This window comes from Pygoscelis adeliae, unplaced genomic scaffold (genome assembly GCF_000699105.1).
Source record: "Pygoscelis adeliae isolate BGI_AS28 unplaced genomic scaffold, ASM69910v1 Scaffold181, whole genome shotgun sequence".
NCBI lineage: Eukaryota > Metazoa > Chordata > Aves > Sphenisciformes > Spheniscidae > Pygoscelis > Pygoscelis adeliae.
In genome coordinates, this window is record NW_008824360.1 from 1,284,241 (window position 1) to 1,298,324 (window position 14,084).

At 47.7% G+C, this 14,084-nt stretch overlaps 1 protein-coding gene across 1 annotated transcript in view; it reads right to left on the bottom strand.

Annotated features, from left to right (window-relative positions):
• Positions 1 to 629: 629 nt before the first annotated feature.
• Positions 630 to 14,084, bottom strand: part of PPAP2B (phosphatidic acid phosphatase type 2B) — a 79,118-nt gene continuing 65,663 nt past the window's right edge. The window contains exons 5-6 of the mRNA XM_009319849.1: positions 7,547 to 7,723; positions 630 to 2,458 (exon numbers count right to left, since the gene is read on the bottom strand). Coding sequence (XP_009318124.1) covers positions 2,333 to 2,458; positions 7,547 to 7,723 — 303 coding nt within the window. The 3' untranslated portion in view covers positions 630 to 2,332. The remainder of the gene's footprint in view (positions 2,459 to 7,546; positions 7,724 to 14,084) is intronic.

The following is a 14,084-nucleotide window of genomic DNA, read 5'->3' on the forward strand; positions in this document are numbered from 1 at the left end:
TGTCAAGACATTCATTTTCTTCTGTAGGAGGAGGAAAAAAAAAATAATAAAAAAATAAAATCAAGGCTGCCTTGTAACTGTATGCTGCACACGTGCATATGGGAGCACGTGCTGTTAGGGGCTTCCCCCCCCCCCCCTTCCACCCACATCTTTGCAACCTATTGAGCTGCAGGTGTTTTGTTCAGCTGCAGAGTGTCTGTTTTTCATGGAAAAGGTGGTGGTGCAGAGCAGAGTCATGAGTCCTCCTAGGCAGGGACTGTCCAGGACACCCAGCAGCCAGGCTGTGGCTCTTCAGACTCTTTTATTTAAATAATATTTCTTTGAAGCTTGTAATAGTGCTAAAGAACAAGGGATGCCCTCAATAAAAAGGGACCTGCTCAAAGACTGGGCATAGCCAAGAGCAGTGCAATGCAAACCCACGCGTGTCCCCATCGCACCTCCCCAGCCAGGAGCTGGTGGGACCTTCATGCACATCCATCAAAAGTGGCATGGGGTCCTTTTTATCCAGATGCCCTCATGTATCGTCAAATCCCAAAGGGTCATCCCCCAATCATCTCGCTGGGCAAGGGCCCTATTTCTCTGGCAGGGGAAGGTCAACCCAAAGGCAGAACGCAACTCGCACCGGGATGTTTAGTTGTGTTATGAGCTTTTATTTAAAAAGCACATTTATACAGCAATAATTTCGCAGATACAAACTTCAATTTTGTATTCTACAAAAGTCTTTGAATATTCATCTCTTTACAAAATGGAACATTACAAAAATACAGACGATTTAATACGGTTTTTTTTATACAAATGTCTCTAATTGTAGTTATTTTCATTAAAATATTACTACCACAGAACTACAATATTTTAGTCGACTATAAAAAAATTAATTCAATGCTTTTTTAAGCAGCAAAATGTAAATAACACAGGTCAAGACACAGTTTATAGTCATAGTGGATATATCTAAAATTGTTTCAGAAATAATATTTTACATAGTTAATTTTTAAGGTTTTATACATTATTTATATAATATTTATATATAAAAAAATCATAGCTTGCTATAGTTGAAATGATAGGACGGATTCTGTAAGAAGGATGTGCAAATGGCCGTTCTGCATGCTTTGCGGGATCCCTTTGCAAATGCGCTCTGTGAAAGGGCTGCAAACCAAGAACCTGTGGTTTCTGGGCAAAAAAAAAAAAAAAAAAAAAAAAAAAAAATCACAGTCGATACAGGCACGACTGATTTACCATCGGTGTCACCGAGCGGAGCACAGGACCTGGTACCTGCCGTGGCGTGCACCGGCGTGCCCAAGGGAGAAGGAGCAGGGGGGAATGCACAAACCGACTGACACCCAGGCTGGGACGTGCCGCCCAGCAGCCCGTCCCGAAACTGCAGAATAAAAGTTTCCCCGGGACTCAGTCCCGAGGTCGTAGTGCGAACGCGTCTTCGGCAGAGCTGCCGCTTCCCACTTGCAAACCGCCAGCTCCCGCAGGTGCGCAGAAAATCTACTGCGATTTTTTGGGGGGGAAGGCCAGGAAGCGGAGGATGCTCTTTTCATGAAGGGCCATTTGTGGGTGCTGCGCATGCCTGGGGGCTCAGGCAGGACGAACCCTCGCCAGGGAGCAAGCGTAGAGGAAGAAATGTGGCTTCTCTGCACGGAGGATGGAGATATTCAGCCTCACTGCATGTCTCAGGACTGCTCGTTAAAGGCGTGTTGTGTGAACAGAGACCCTTCGGAGATCTTTGACTGGGCAAGCTTCTTCTAAACTAAGTCACAGTATGGAATAGAGGAGCCAAAAATAAGCTAGTATCAAAAAGAGAAAAAAGCAACTCTTACAAACCAATCCCAGATCTTGACTCAGTGCTGTTTCTCGTATATAGTGCTATACAATTTAGTCATGAGTTGTTTTGGTTTTTTTTTTTCCTCGCAGGCATTGGAAATCTTCATAGTAAAAAAACCTAAGATGGCCAGCTTTCCAAAAATCCCGTAGTGTTCATTAGGCTATGAACAATTTGGCGTTCACTACAACATGAACACTCAAACCAATTGCACATCCAGAACTCCGGCACCTCTCTTTGTTTGTTCGGCTTTTGTTTTTTTGTTTTTTTATTTTATTTTCTCATTGTCGCTTTTGACTTAGTTGATCACCACCCCTTTCATCCAAATGTCGCAAGTTGAAAAGACCACAGAGTAAGACTTTACTGGTCGGGCAAGAAAGTCTCTCCCTACATTCTACTGTCTGATGAGATTTGAGAGCAGCAGGTAGTTGCTGTCAGCAGTCATTTTTTGCAAAAAAAAAAAAAAATTTAAAATAAAATATAACACCCATCCGATATCTCAAAGGTCTACACCATGTTATGATGGTTATTCCGCTCAATGATGTCCACAGGTGAAAGGATCTCCTTCCGGATGGGTGGTGGAGGCAGGCAAGTCTTTGTCTTGGGCTTGAAGAGATCCGAGACATAAAACACCTGTAGGAATAAGTGGAAAAGGCAAACTTAGCCACACTGGGTGATGCTTTATTCAAAAATTTGGTGTACAGAGTATATACATATCTTTAAGCTGCAAAAATAGCACTTTTAGTGCTATTGAATGCCTGCTCGTGAGACTGATAGTTGTGAAATCCCAAGCGCCTGCTACCACCTTTCTGTACAATACGGAAAAAGGCTCAGACCTCACAAAACACAGAGTGAAAACATTACAGAACAATTTCATTTCTCACTGCATAATCACTGAGCGCAATACCCAAACCTCTGCTGAACGGGTTGAAAAGCCAGGAAACAGATACACGGTTCACACTCCAATAAAATAACAAAGGTCTCCAAAGGGCTGGCCTGACTCATGGTGAGTGGTTTTAGGGATGGAGCTGGCATGAAACAATTCATTCAGCTAGACATCAGGTAGGCAATTAAAAGCTTTCAAATCAAAGCCGTATTAAAAGTTATCAGCAATGAGTCAATGGTGAGCGATGCTCTCCTCATGCCCCACCAAGGCACCGGTACAAAGCTGGAGTCTGGTCCTGAAGCCAAAGCCTAAGGGGAGGAGGCCCTATTCCTGACTACTTCTTCCTAAATATCCCGTGATGTAACCCCTCTCCCGGATGTGAAAAAGCCAGCGCTTGGCAATTTCGGAAGGTAGCAACACAATAAGAAACAAAGTGCTGGGAGGAAACTTCCACATCCTCCCTTGGCAGCTACTGCACAAAGCTTATCGGTCCTCCAGGACCGGGGCACTTTCTCCCTTGCCAAAACTCAGCCCCACGCCAGAAAGGAAAAGAGCCAGACAGCGCGGATGCTCTGAATGGGGCAAAAAGTGGTGAGGACTCATCATTTTGTTAGCTGGCACCAAAGCCCCAAACTTCGGTCCTGCTGCCAGCTGCCTCTGCTGGCCCAAATTTGCCGGCTCATCTCAGACATCCTTAAGCACCAACAATTCAAGACCGAGCTGTGGGTTTGCTGAGCCAAAGCCCTAGGAGGAGCAGCACGCTGTTGTAGGAATTAGCAGCACATTTGAGTGTTCTCCCACAGTACTCGGATGCAACATTTAAGCAACAAGATAAATCAGGGGGAAAAAAAAAAAAAAGCCCAAGGTGCTCAAAGGAATAATATTAGATTAGCACATCCAGGCTGGGTAACACGGGGAGGGAGCAAAGGTTTTCCCCTCTGCATCTCCACATTTTCTAGCTACCCAGAGCCCTATGTAGCAGGTCTAGTCATCCTTGGAAACAACTTTTGCAAGTCCCTATCAGCACAGGCAGATAAGGAACTGAGCTGAACAGACAGTGAACCTGCTCTAAGTGGCAATTTACTCCTACAATTATAACCAGGGATGCAGGAAGCTGAGCTGTTGTTGCTCGGCTTTTATTGCTTTGTGGAAAAGCAGGGAAGGAGCTGACATATAAAACAGCTCTCTTTTCAGTGTATGGGTTGGTGTCTGGCTGCCTAGTTGTATAACAGAGCTGATAAAGTTGTTTACAGGGCATCCAAGTGGCAGCGTTTGTGCCTTTGGTTAAATAACAGGATCCAGCTGAACCCACCGACGATCACAAGCTGGAGCCTGGCCTCTTGCTGCAGCATCACAGTGTAAAAGCATGTTGAACTGCTCTGGCAATGGTTTTCTTTTGGGTCATTAATAACTGTAAAAACCCCCACTCGGCTGGCTTGGCACATTTCTGATGCCATCTCGCTCACTTGCCCACCTCAGAGAGCTGGGTTCAATCAAAAAGATGTCCAATTTCTGCACCAAGATAGCCATGACAAATCAATTTATGGTGCAAGAAGCATATGGGGATTACACCGAGTCTGGTCCTTATTTTGGACAGGAATGAGTTATGGTGGAGTGTCATCCTGGGTATTTTAGCTTTTACTGTGCTGCTCGCTGCTTTTCAGGGTTTTATTCAGAGACTAAGAGGTTTCATTTCTCTTTAAACTGTATTTCACTAACATGGCTGGAGGTTATATAAACACAGGAATCATGAAACGTGATCTTTGGCGGTTAAAATAGTGTGTTAAATCCTCCTAATGCTTGAACTGTTTAACACAAAAAAGGACTAGTAAACGTGCAAAGTTTTTCACTTGGATTAGCTCCATTTCCTGTAGAAGGTGCTCTCCACCCATAAAGAAAACTTGACGGCAGAAGACTGAGCGCATATTATACAAAGTAAGCCAATATCTTATATTGCCACTTAACAATCCCTATTCCTTTTCATTATATTGAAGAACTCTAACCACATACAGAGAGGTTAAAATAACTCATCTAAGCTAACCAGAGCAACACCAGGAGCATGTCCTTCCGACGTCTCCCCTTTTCTCTCTCCATCAGATGAGACATAAACTACACGACACATAGCAGGCTACCTACAACGCGCATAAAAACTATTTCCAGTTAAGAAATCCTCATCATATTTCACCCTGGATCTGACTCCGAATGTTTCATCAGCTGGAAGTGCTTGACACTAACGTCTGCTTGTTGTTTCAGGCACTGAAGGACAAATGTGTCTGCTGCAGCACAACCTGGATTTAAGCTCTGGCAGCCCTCAGAGATGAAACCCACAATTCGTTTCTACTGAAAATTACAGCCTGATAACTTTGTATTTTAACAGCCCTTGACTATCATCAGAGTAGACTCTTGAAGGCTTTGCTGGGGGAAAGGGTGTCTGGGAGCACCCAGGGTGGGTTGGAGGTGATGAGTCTCCAGGTCCCTCCCTCTGCTTCAGAGCATCCCGTGCACAAAAGCTGGATCCCAGAGCTGGGCAAGGACCCCCAGGACATACCAGTAATTGCTCTGATATACCAGTAATTTTAGCAAAAAGCTGCTAAACTATACGTTCAATGCAAACGCCAGGGAGTCTCGGGGTGACTCTTCCTCTTGTCCCTTGCTGTCATCTCCCAAAAGGGAGGAAAGTCTGCTGGCCCCTCCTAGGCAATGGCTCACGCCAGCAAAGCCAGATTCAGGAGAACAAGAACACATTGATGGTTCTTTGCAAGCTAGCAAAATGGGACAATGGCTGGGTTTAAACCCTACCCTGAGATGTCCCCAGCCACCAAGCCATGCCTGCAAAGGGTTTGGAGTCAACTGCCCCCTCCACAAGCCAGCTGGGAAGAGTAGCGCAGGTTGCCCCAGGCTCACAGGCAAACCCCAGCCTGCCTGTGAAACTCCAGACAGCTGCTTCCTACCTCGGTTCACCTCAACACAGGAAAACCAGCCCAGTGCCGCCACCGCCGCAGCCTCCCCTTCCCAGCACAGCTTCCAGCTGCCGGAGGGCCGGGAGGGGATGGCCAGCCCTGCTGCTCATCCCAGCCAGGAAGCATCCGGATGCCTGTCCCGAGCATCCAGAGAGCTATTGTCTTTCTGAAACCACTGCTGGGATCCAGGGATGGATCACCTGGTCCCTACTCCCCCTATATATATTGCTGTTATCCCACCTCTCAAGCTGAAAGGCACACCGGAGAGGTAAATACCCCCTTGTAAAACCGCCTGGTGATGTGCACTTGGTGTCTCAACAAACCCACACGACACAAATTCAGGCACCTGGACTGAGACAAGCTGCTTCATTGCTCCCCGCATGGCCCAGGGCCTTTTCTCCCGAGGGCTGCCAGCACTGCCATTGCAGTGCTACAGCTAACTGCTGGGATAGGAGAAGATTACCAGGATTTGGAGAAACACCCTGACAATATTGGAATGAGGGGTGCAGGACCTGTAACGCTGTTGCTGCGGGCAAGCGTTACAGCAGCAGCACGTGTCTGTGCACACACACACTTCTCTAGTTTCCCCCTCTGAATTTGCCAGCCCCGTGTGGGACATTGGCATCAGGCAATGGCAAAACCCAACAGCTACTGCTCAGAGAGTTAATAATACTTCATCAAAACTTCCCAGTGATGACATTTTTGTCTTGGCTTTGGAATATTATGAATGAGTGGAAAGTACATAAATAACCTATTTTCTCTCCTTGCAAAATATAACATCAGTGAACTTAATTCCTTGCCTCCAGGGCTGCTTTACTTTTAGATCAGTTAAAAAAAAACCCAACAAACAAAAAACAAAAAATCCCAAACCCCAAGAAAGTGGTAAGCTGTTAAAATCTTGCTTTCAGGAGTTTGTACAGACACAGGAACAACCATAACCCCTAGCCCCTTTGTTTCTATGCAAGGCAGCCACCCAACCTGGTGCCCCCCACCCTGCCTACTTTAAACATCTAGATGTGTCACTTCAAATTACAGGGCTGCGCAATCAGGTCAGTCTTTAGAAAGCAAATTGCATGAGAACAAGCCCAGCAGCCGAAGACAAGCGGGCACAGCTTTTGTTCACCATTTTCTCACGAGCCCTTTTGCTACATTAAAAACCCACCGCCAAACGAGGCACCCTGCCTCCCCTCGCTGGGCAGACACCAGCTCCCGCTCCCAGGGGATGGCTTTTGGCTGGATTGTGCAGGGAAGAGACATAATCCCAACCACCCAGACTCCCCGCTCGGATCCTGGCGGAAAGCCTTGCAAATGAGCCCGTGGTCGTTACTGAGAGCAGACGGAGAAGTGAATGCTGCTAGCCAAGAGAGAAACACTCTCCCTTGTCTGAACGCCTTTTCAGCACCACTAGCTGCCTGGACAAAGGGGCCCTTTGCCCAGGAGCCTCCAGGAGCTCAAGGCTGATGGGGAAAAACCCTAAACGTTGCATTTTTTGCTGAATACGCAGTTTGTTTGGTGGGGTACAAGAGGAATTGCTTCACCCCTCCAGCACAGCAGCGGCATTTGCTCATGGGGAGGGGAAAGCGCTGGCAGATGCACCGTCCTTTGCCAGGTGTCCGTCAGAGCACCCATCATTGGGCTGGTAGGGTGCTCCACTCTTGAGCTGCACTCCACCTGCAAACAAGGTTTACATGCGCTGTCAGGTGGGGATGACACTACACCGAGCCCTCAGAGCACGCTGCCTCCTGCTACGTCCCCAGCTGTAATGGGGTGTTACATGAGCTCACAGCAGCATGGGCTGGGGAGGTGCCTGCTATTCCCTATGGGACCCCCACCAGCATCCCCGCTGCCGTTCCTTGCACGGTTTGCTGTACTCACCACGCAGTAAGCCACCAGGGCCCCCTGTGCAAAGCCCGCCAGCACATCGGTGGGGTGATGCTTGTGGTCCGACACACGGGACAGGCCGGTATAAAACGCCATCATGATGAGGGTGAACTGGAGGAGGGGACGGAGCAGGCGGGCTCCCTTCCATGTGAATCTGGCCTGCAGATAAAACTGTGAGGAAGAGAAGAAAACAAAAAGATTGCGTCAATTTGAGGGCAGCAAAGGAGAAGCTGTGCCCAAAACGTGGCGTGGCAGCACCCACTCTGTGGGGCTGGCCATGGAGCACTTGCACCCCCGTGGCCCAAGGAGGGGGGAGCTGTCAAAGAAGAAAGATGCTCTTTGCAAACGTGTGGCCTCCGTCATGCCGAGGGGAGAGGAGCTGGAGGGATTTTAACCCATAGAGGGGATATGGGCAGAGGCGGATGGGTACAGCCCTCCCTCAGTGAGCCAGGGTCAGGAGCTTGGGACCCCCCACATCCTGGCTCTCCCCCAAGCCCTGCTTCAGCCTCCAAGTCCATCAAGGTCACACACAACATCCTGGAAATTCCTCCCCACCGCTATTTAGTGCGTAACAGAAGCAAGGTCACAAATGTGGGGCACGCAGGACCCACAACATCTCTCAGAGGAAAAACAGGAATCAACGCAGCATGCCGCACCTCCAGAGCCAGCCCCAAGGATTTCCAGACTCAGCCACAACTGCTGACGACGTGGATGCAAAATGCAATCCTCTAACGTTGCCATCAGGTTCCCCAGCCCGAGCCCCGGTGTTTGCAGCGATGTAAGCGAGTAGTCGCCCTGTCACATGGCATGGGAAGTCGCTCTTACCCAGCGAGGGAAAAGCAAGATCCTGGCTCGACCCAAAAAGACGAAGCTGATGTGACGTCAAATGGCCACTGTCATCCCAAACCACAACCCCCCACCCCCCCCGAGAACTAGATTCGGCCCAACTCCCGTTTTGGCTGGCGGACACAGCCGGTTCCTGTGGGAACCGGGAAGCTGGGCGGGAAGAGAGGACAGGAAAACGGCAACCCACTGCCCACAGATGAGCGGGGCCGGGCGCAACGCGGGGAGGAAGGCTGTGGGGAGGGAGGGACACCACAGCAACCTTCAGGCTTGGGGAGGAGAGAGGCATTCGATGACTTGAAGAGCGTAAAAGTGCCTGGAAAGTGCTGCTCAGCTCCTGCAGCTCAGACCCGCTGCCTGTGGGCTCAGCCACAGCAGGTATTTTCTGCCTGTACCTAAATGAAGCGCTGCAAGTCAGACCCAGCGTGCTTTGTGGGACCCTGCAACATCAGAGGGCTGGAAAGGGGTTTAATACCCATTTACGATCCCTTTTACACACCCAGAGCAGTTTACACTGCCTTGATATAAAAGAGAATGAAGCTCTTGCTGGATTCCCTGAAACAACAAATAACTTAATGACACCATTTACCTATAAAAGCAGAATTAATTGGAAAGCTGATAAGGGGGAAGCGTTGTTTTGGCCAATTTAGTATGTTTGGCTGTTGCATAAACATTATATTTACCCCTTTTTGGAAAGAACACACACTGGGCTCTTTAGAGGAAATGAAACATCATGTCATTTGAATGGAGCAGATGCTCCAAATTATCCAAATTGTTAGCCAATTAACATGGAAGACAGCAGTACCAAAACAGCTTGGTGCTGGCTAATGCACGTTACGATTCTAGGGAATATATCTGCAAACCAGCCTGAGTCTGGGAACAGAGCCACGTCACCACGACACCCCCCCCACACCATGCAAACTTGTGCATGAGATGCTACGGGATGAGTTATAGCTCTCTAGATCCCCACAGCAAACCCACGCTGATGTAGCCCAGTGAATGGACCACTGGGCTGGTTCTCTAGTTTGTGATAATTTCTATGCTCGGGAGAAAGATGAGTCAACAATCAACATATCAAAATTAGGAGGCATGTTCTGCCCAGAAAGATCTAAAAAAATAACAAAAAACCACCACCAATGAGGAGGTGCTTTCCTTCCAGGTAAAATGCAGCACCACTGAGCTGGAAAGCTGGAGCTGTAAAATAACACAACCCCATCCTGCACAGTCATTTGCAGTGATTTAACAGCAGGCACTTCATCCTGCAAGCAAATATCTAAGCGGTTCATTAGCAGGGAACTGCATTTTTAGTTTGCAGTGCTTAGGCTGGCTGAATTTTCATTGCCGTGGTATTTGTGCACCCAGTGATCTGCCACTGAGAATAAACTGTGCAGGCAGGATAGTCCTGGGAAGTATTCAGGGAAGGTGGTGATAGAGAGAGCTGGGGGCCCCGATATCTTTAAATACAACTTCTCAGTGCAGAGACAATATCCCTTGAAAAAATAGCATTTGTGGAGAGTAGCATTTTTAAAGCACACAACAGATATAAAAATATGCTTCTATTGCCATGGTTTAGGCTCAGGATTATTTTTATGTTCAAGAGTCTCAGCCCAGCCCAGGAGACAGTGCAAAACTCAGGTTCCAGTACGTTGTTGCAGAGCAAAATTAGCTCCAAGTATTATATCTTATAAACTATTACTCTTAGTTCTACCAGGAAGGCTTGAAACCTACCATCTTACTTTAGTCTTGAGGATCTGTCACGTCAAACCTCTTAAGAAAGAAATTTGCTGCTGGATAATCTGACATTTGTCCCTTTTGCAAAGCCTTGACATCCCCTCAAACCATTCCATCCCACAAGCTTGTCTAAATAGGTCATGTATAGGTGAGGAAGCAAAGTATCAATTAAAAATTGGGAATAAAAAGCTAACCCTGAGTTTGAACACACAATAAAGCAGACACTTTTGGAGCTGAAATGATTAAAAAATAAATTTGCATACTGACTCTCTCCTTCCAAAGCACAGCTCTGAACTGTGTGCCTAATCTACACACTTTAGCCCTAGAAAAGGTGTGCAAAGGCAGCGTGGCACTGTACAGAGTGTACTGGGTGCCACCCAAGTCCCCAGCACCCAACTCACACCTGCATATCTTGGAGGAGTAAAACCCACCCAAATAGATGCATCTCAGACACCGCACTATCAGTGTGAGGATCTCGACTGAGCTCCTTTTACTGCCACAATAAAAATCTTGGAAAAATTGCTCTTTAGTTCCCTATTCATAAAGAAAAAAAGAAAAAAGAGGATAACCGCACTTTTCATATTCCACAGACATATGAGCATGCAGTACGTCAAAAACTGCTCAAACACCAGGGTGCTGAGGATCCCCTAAGTACACTAAAGGCAAGCCTCAGAGTGCTCCAAACTTTGCCTCTGCCCTCAGTATGAAAGAAAAACCTAGTTAATAAAAGAAGGTGAAAAAGCAAAAGGGGGGCTTGGGGGCTGAAAGGATCAGAATTTTCCTAAAACAGGAATTAGTGCTATTACTAAGAAATGGGAAGTTCCTGGCAATTTATCTGAAAACCTGCTTTTGAATTTTTTTTTTTTTTGAAACCTGGCAGCAAATGTGAAGTGCCGCCTGCTAAGGACTGCCAGATTTGGTTAGGAACGTGGGGCTGGATGGAGCCCTTCCTGGGAGGGGATGGAGGGTCAAGACCACAACCGTGGTTATTTCCACCACAGACCATCACAGGGCAGCGAAAGTCAGGAGAAGCATCAACAGGAGCAAGTGTGGATGAAATGAAATGGGATCACACAGAGCAGGAGTTATTTGGAGCTCCCATCCACTGTTTCCTGGCAGAGGCCGAGTTACCACAAAGCAGATGGCTTGAAGGACATCACATCGCTCTTCTTCTGCCAGGGGACTTCCACAGTGCTGGTGGGGACAGCCTGCAGCCACACACAACCCCTGAGCAAACCCATCAAGGAGGAGCTGGCAGGGGAGACGGGCTAAAAGCATCGCCTCCAGCCTCCCGGGGCTTTCTGCCACGCAGAAATCCCGTCCTATTCACACTCTCGCCACCGCAAGGCTGAACTCCATCAACCACGTCCCTTAGTCACAGCTAAGGTTTCCTTCTGGGAAATGGCTGGTCTTGTTTCTGACTGTCTGACCTGAAGTTACTTCCATCCCCAGCCCCATCTGCAAACAGAGCAGTACCCAAAACGGTATGGGGCCAAAACCCCTCAAATCCAAACTCACCCCGGTGTAACACACTGCCCTGGCTGGACAAAGCCAGCTGGAGGAAGGGGAACTGCAGAATTCAGCTATTAGCACCAAGATGGTCAGGGGACAGGACAGGAGAAGGGCAAAGACCTCCCAGCACCAAAGGGGTGCGTTGTTTGCCTCTTCCCTGCCTTTTCTGGATGTACAGCATCCTCCCACCCCATCAGGAATATCCCCATCAGTTCAGCAATGCAGTTCACACCTCAACCCTGGCCTCTGATGTAATTCCAGTTTATTCGCGCTAAACTTGACTCCAAGTCCACAACCACCACGCAGTTTCCTTCACACAGTCACATCGTTGCTCAGCAGCATGAGGGCACTGGGACCTTCTCCACCCTTCAGCAAGAAACCCCAGTGCAAAGCTTCACGCTCATCCAGATACACAAAACCGGCAATATCTCTAATTGTTCATATAAATGAGTAGAACACACTAAAACACATTCTGATCTGAAGTCTTCAACCTCATCCACCAACACACATTAAATACACAAGCAGCCCTGTTTTACTCCCCAGAATCAGCCAACATTGCTGAGAGGTATTAATTTAGCTTTTCTGACATTAATTTAGTTTTTCTGCATCCTCTGTGTAGTTTCAGGCAACTTCATGCCATTAAAAAAAAATAAATCAGCATTATGGTCTCACGTGCTTGAGGGGAGCGGAAAGCCCCCATCGCTCTCTGCAAAGGCTCCCCACACCCAGTAAAACAAAACCGAGAGGTGTGGGTCAGGTCCAGAGGGCTGCGTGGAATAAGCTGTTATATACCTCCTCTTTCCTCAGCCTGCTATAAATATGTATTACGGGCTCGGTCAGCCAAGGAGAAACAAAGCAAGGAAAATTAAGACAAAGAGGATTACCCAAGCATAATTTCCCCTTTTAAATTTTTTATACAAAGGTCTGATGTTAATTGGGTATTCTTGGTGACAAGAAAGCTGCGAAAAACTTAGCCCTGAAGTCTCAGTGTTTAGAACTAAATCCCAGGAGATTTTACTGTGTTGCAAGTGCCTTACCCTGAGACTTTTCCCCCAAAGCCCTCTGGGGCTTGACATCTATCCGCGTTTTCCTACTGGGAGCCCATGGCCAAACTGCTTCTCCTTGATGGATACTGCAGGGCACTGCTGTGTACCAGGCAACGGGGAAGTCGTGGTCACCCATCCACCGGCCACCAAGCACCCAGGCAAATCCATCCCCACGGTGCAGGCGAAGCCCTGTGGGATGCGTGGGAATCTGGGTATCTTTTAATAGACCAACTAAAGCTTTCTGGCACCCGTCTCCATCAGGTGAGGCAAACTTGAAAACATTGTAATTCAGAACAGGCTCTAAGAGTGAAGCCAGGGAATGCCAGGAAAGACGGGAAGTGACTTATCCTTGAAATATGAAGTATTGTTCAATAGGGAATGCACTCAGGACGCAGCTGATCAGCCAAGCCTCTGCAGCACGCGCTCAGCCCCACAAACACCCCCACTCTGCAAAGGCCTCTGGCAAACTCCCAGTACCCAAAGTGCTGGCAGCAACCTGTTGTGGCACAGCCCTCACTTCCCAGGAACCAGAGAACAACCATTTTGTTTTGATTGAGGTGATTCCCTCATTAAAGCCATCAAACCCACCTCCTGCAGGTGCTGGTATGATGGATGCCATGTTTCTAACCAGGCTTCCAAAAGCCCACTCAATCACTCAGCTGGGCAAGACAGTGGGGTTTATTTTGCATTAAATAAAATCCCTCTGGCTTATTATAACCTCATTTGTTTATTTTTTGTTTTAATTATTTTGGGGTATTATCAGCCTCTCCAACATGACAGATTTTCTGCCTCCCTTTTTCTACGAGATTTCTCATTCAGGCTTCTAGCAGTGGCCAGGGAGCTGGAGTCATGGAGGACAGAGTGCCACGAGACAAGTTAGAATCATAGAATCATTTAGGTTGGAAAAGACCCTTAAGATCATCATTTCCTCACCTCCGATATGCACTGTGTCACACTGTCTTGTTTCAAGTTGCCTTTTTTTCCCTTCAATTTATGACCAAACACTTGGTGTAATTTTTCCCCTGACTTTTTACGGCACGAGGCAACCGAACAGCTGGTCAGATGGAGCCTGCTACCAACCTTATCCCAGTTTTGGGACAAGGAAAAAAAATAAAGTAATTCTTAAGGGATTCGGCATCAAAACCCCTCCACGGAGAGGAGTGGAGCAGCCTGTTGTCCCAGACAGGGAGAAGGGCAGAGGCTACTGATAGCCCGAGTGCTCCCATATGGGGACGGGGAAGGGCAGCAAAGAGAGATCAAAGACAGCTTTCTGCTCCGAAACATTACGCAGGAGCTAAATGCCACTTTTGAAGCTTGCTGCGATGTTAAAAAGAAAATGAGGCAGCAGACATTGGTGCAAAGCAGTTTTGGGGTCCCCAGTGCCCCTCCTGCCACTGGCC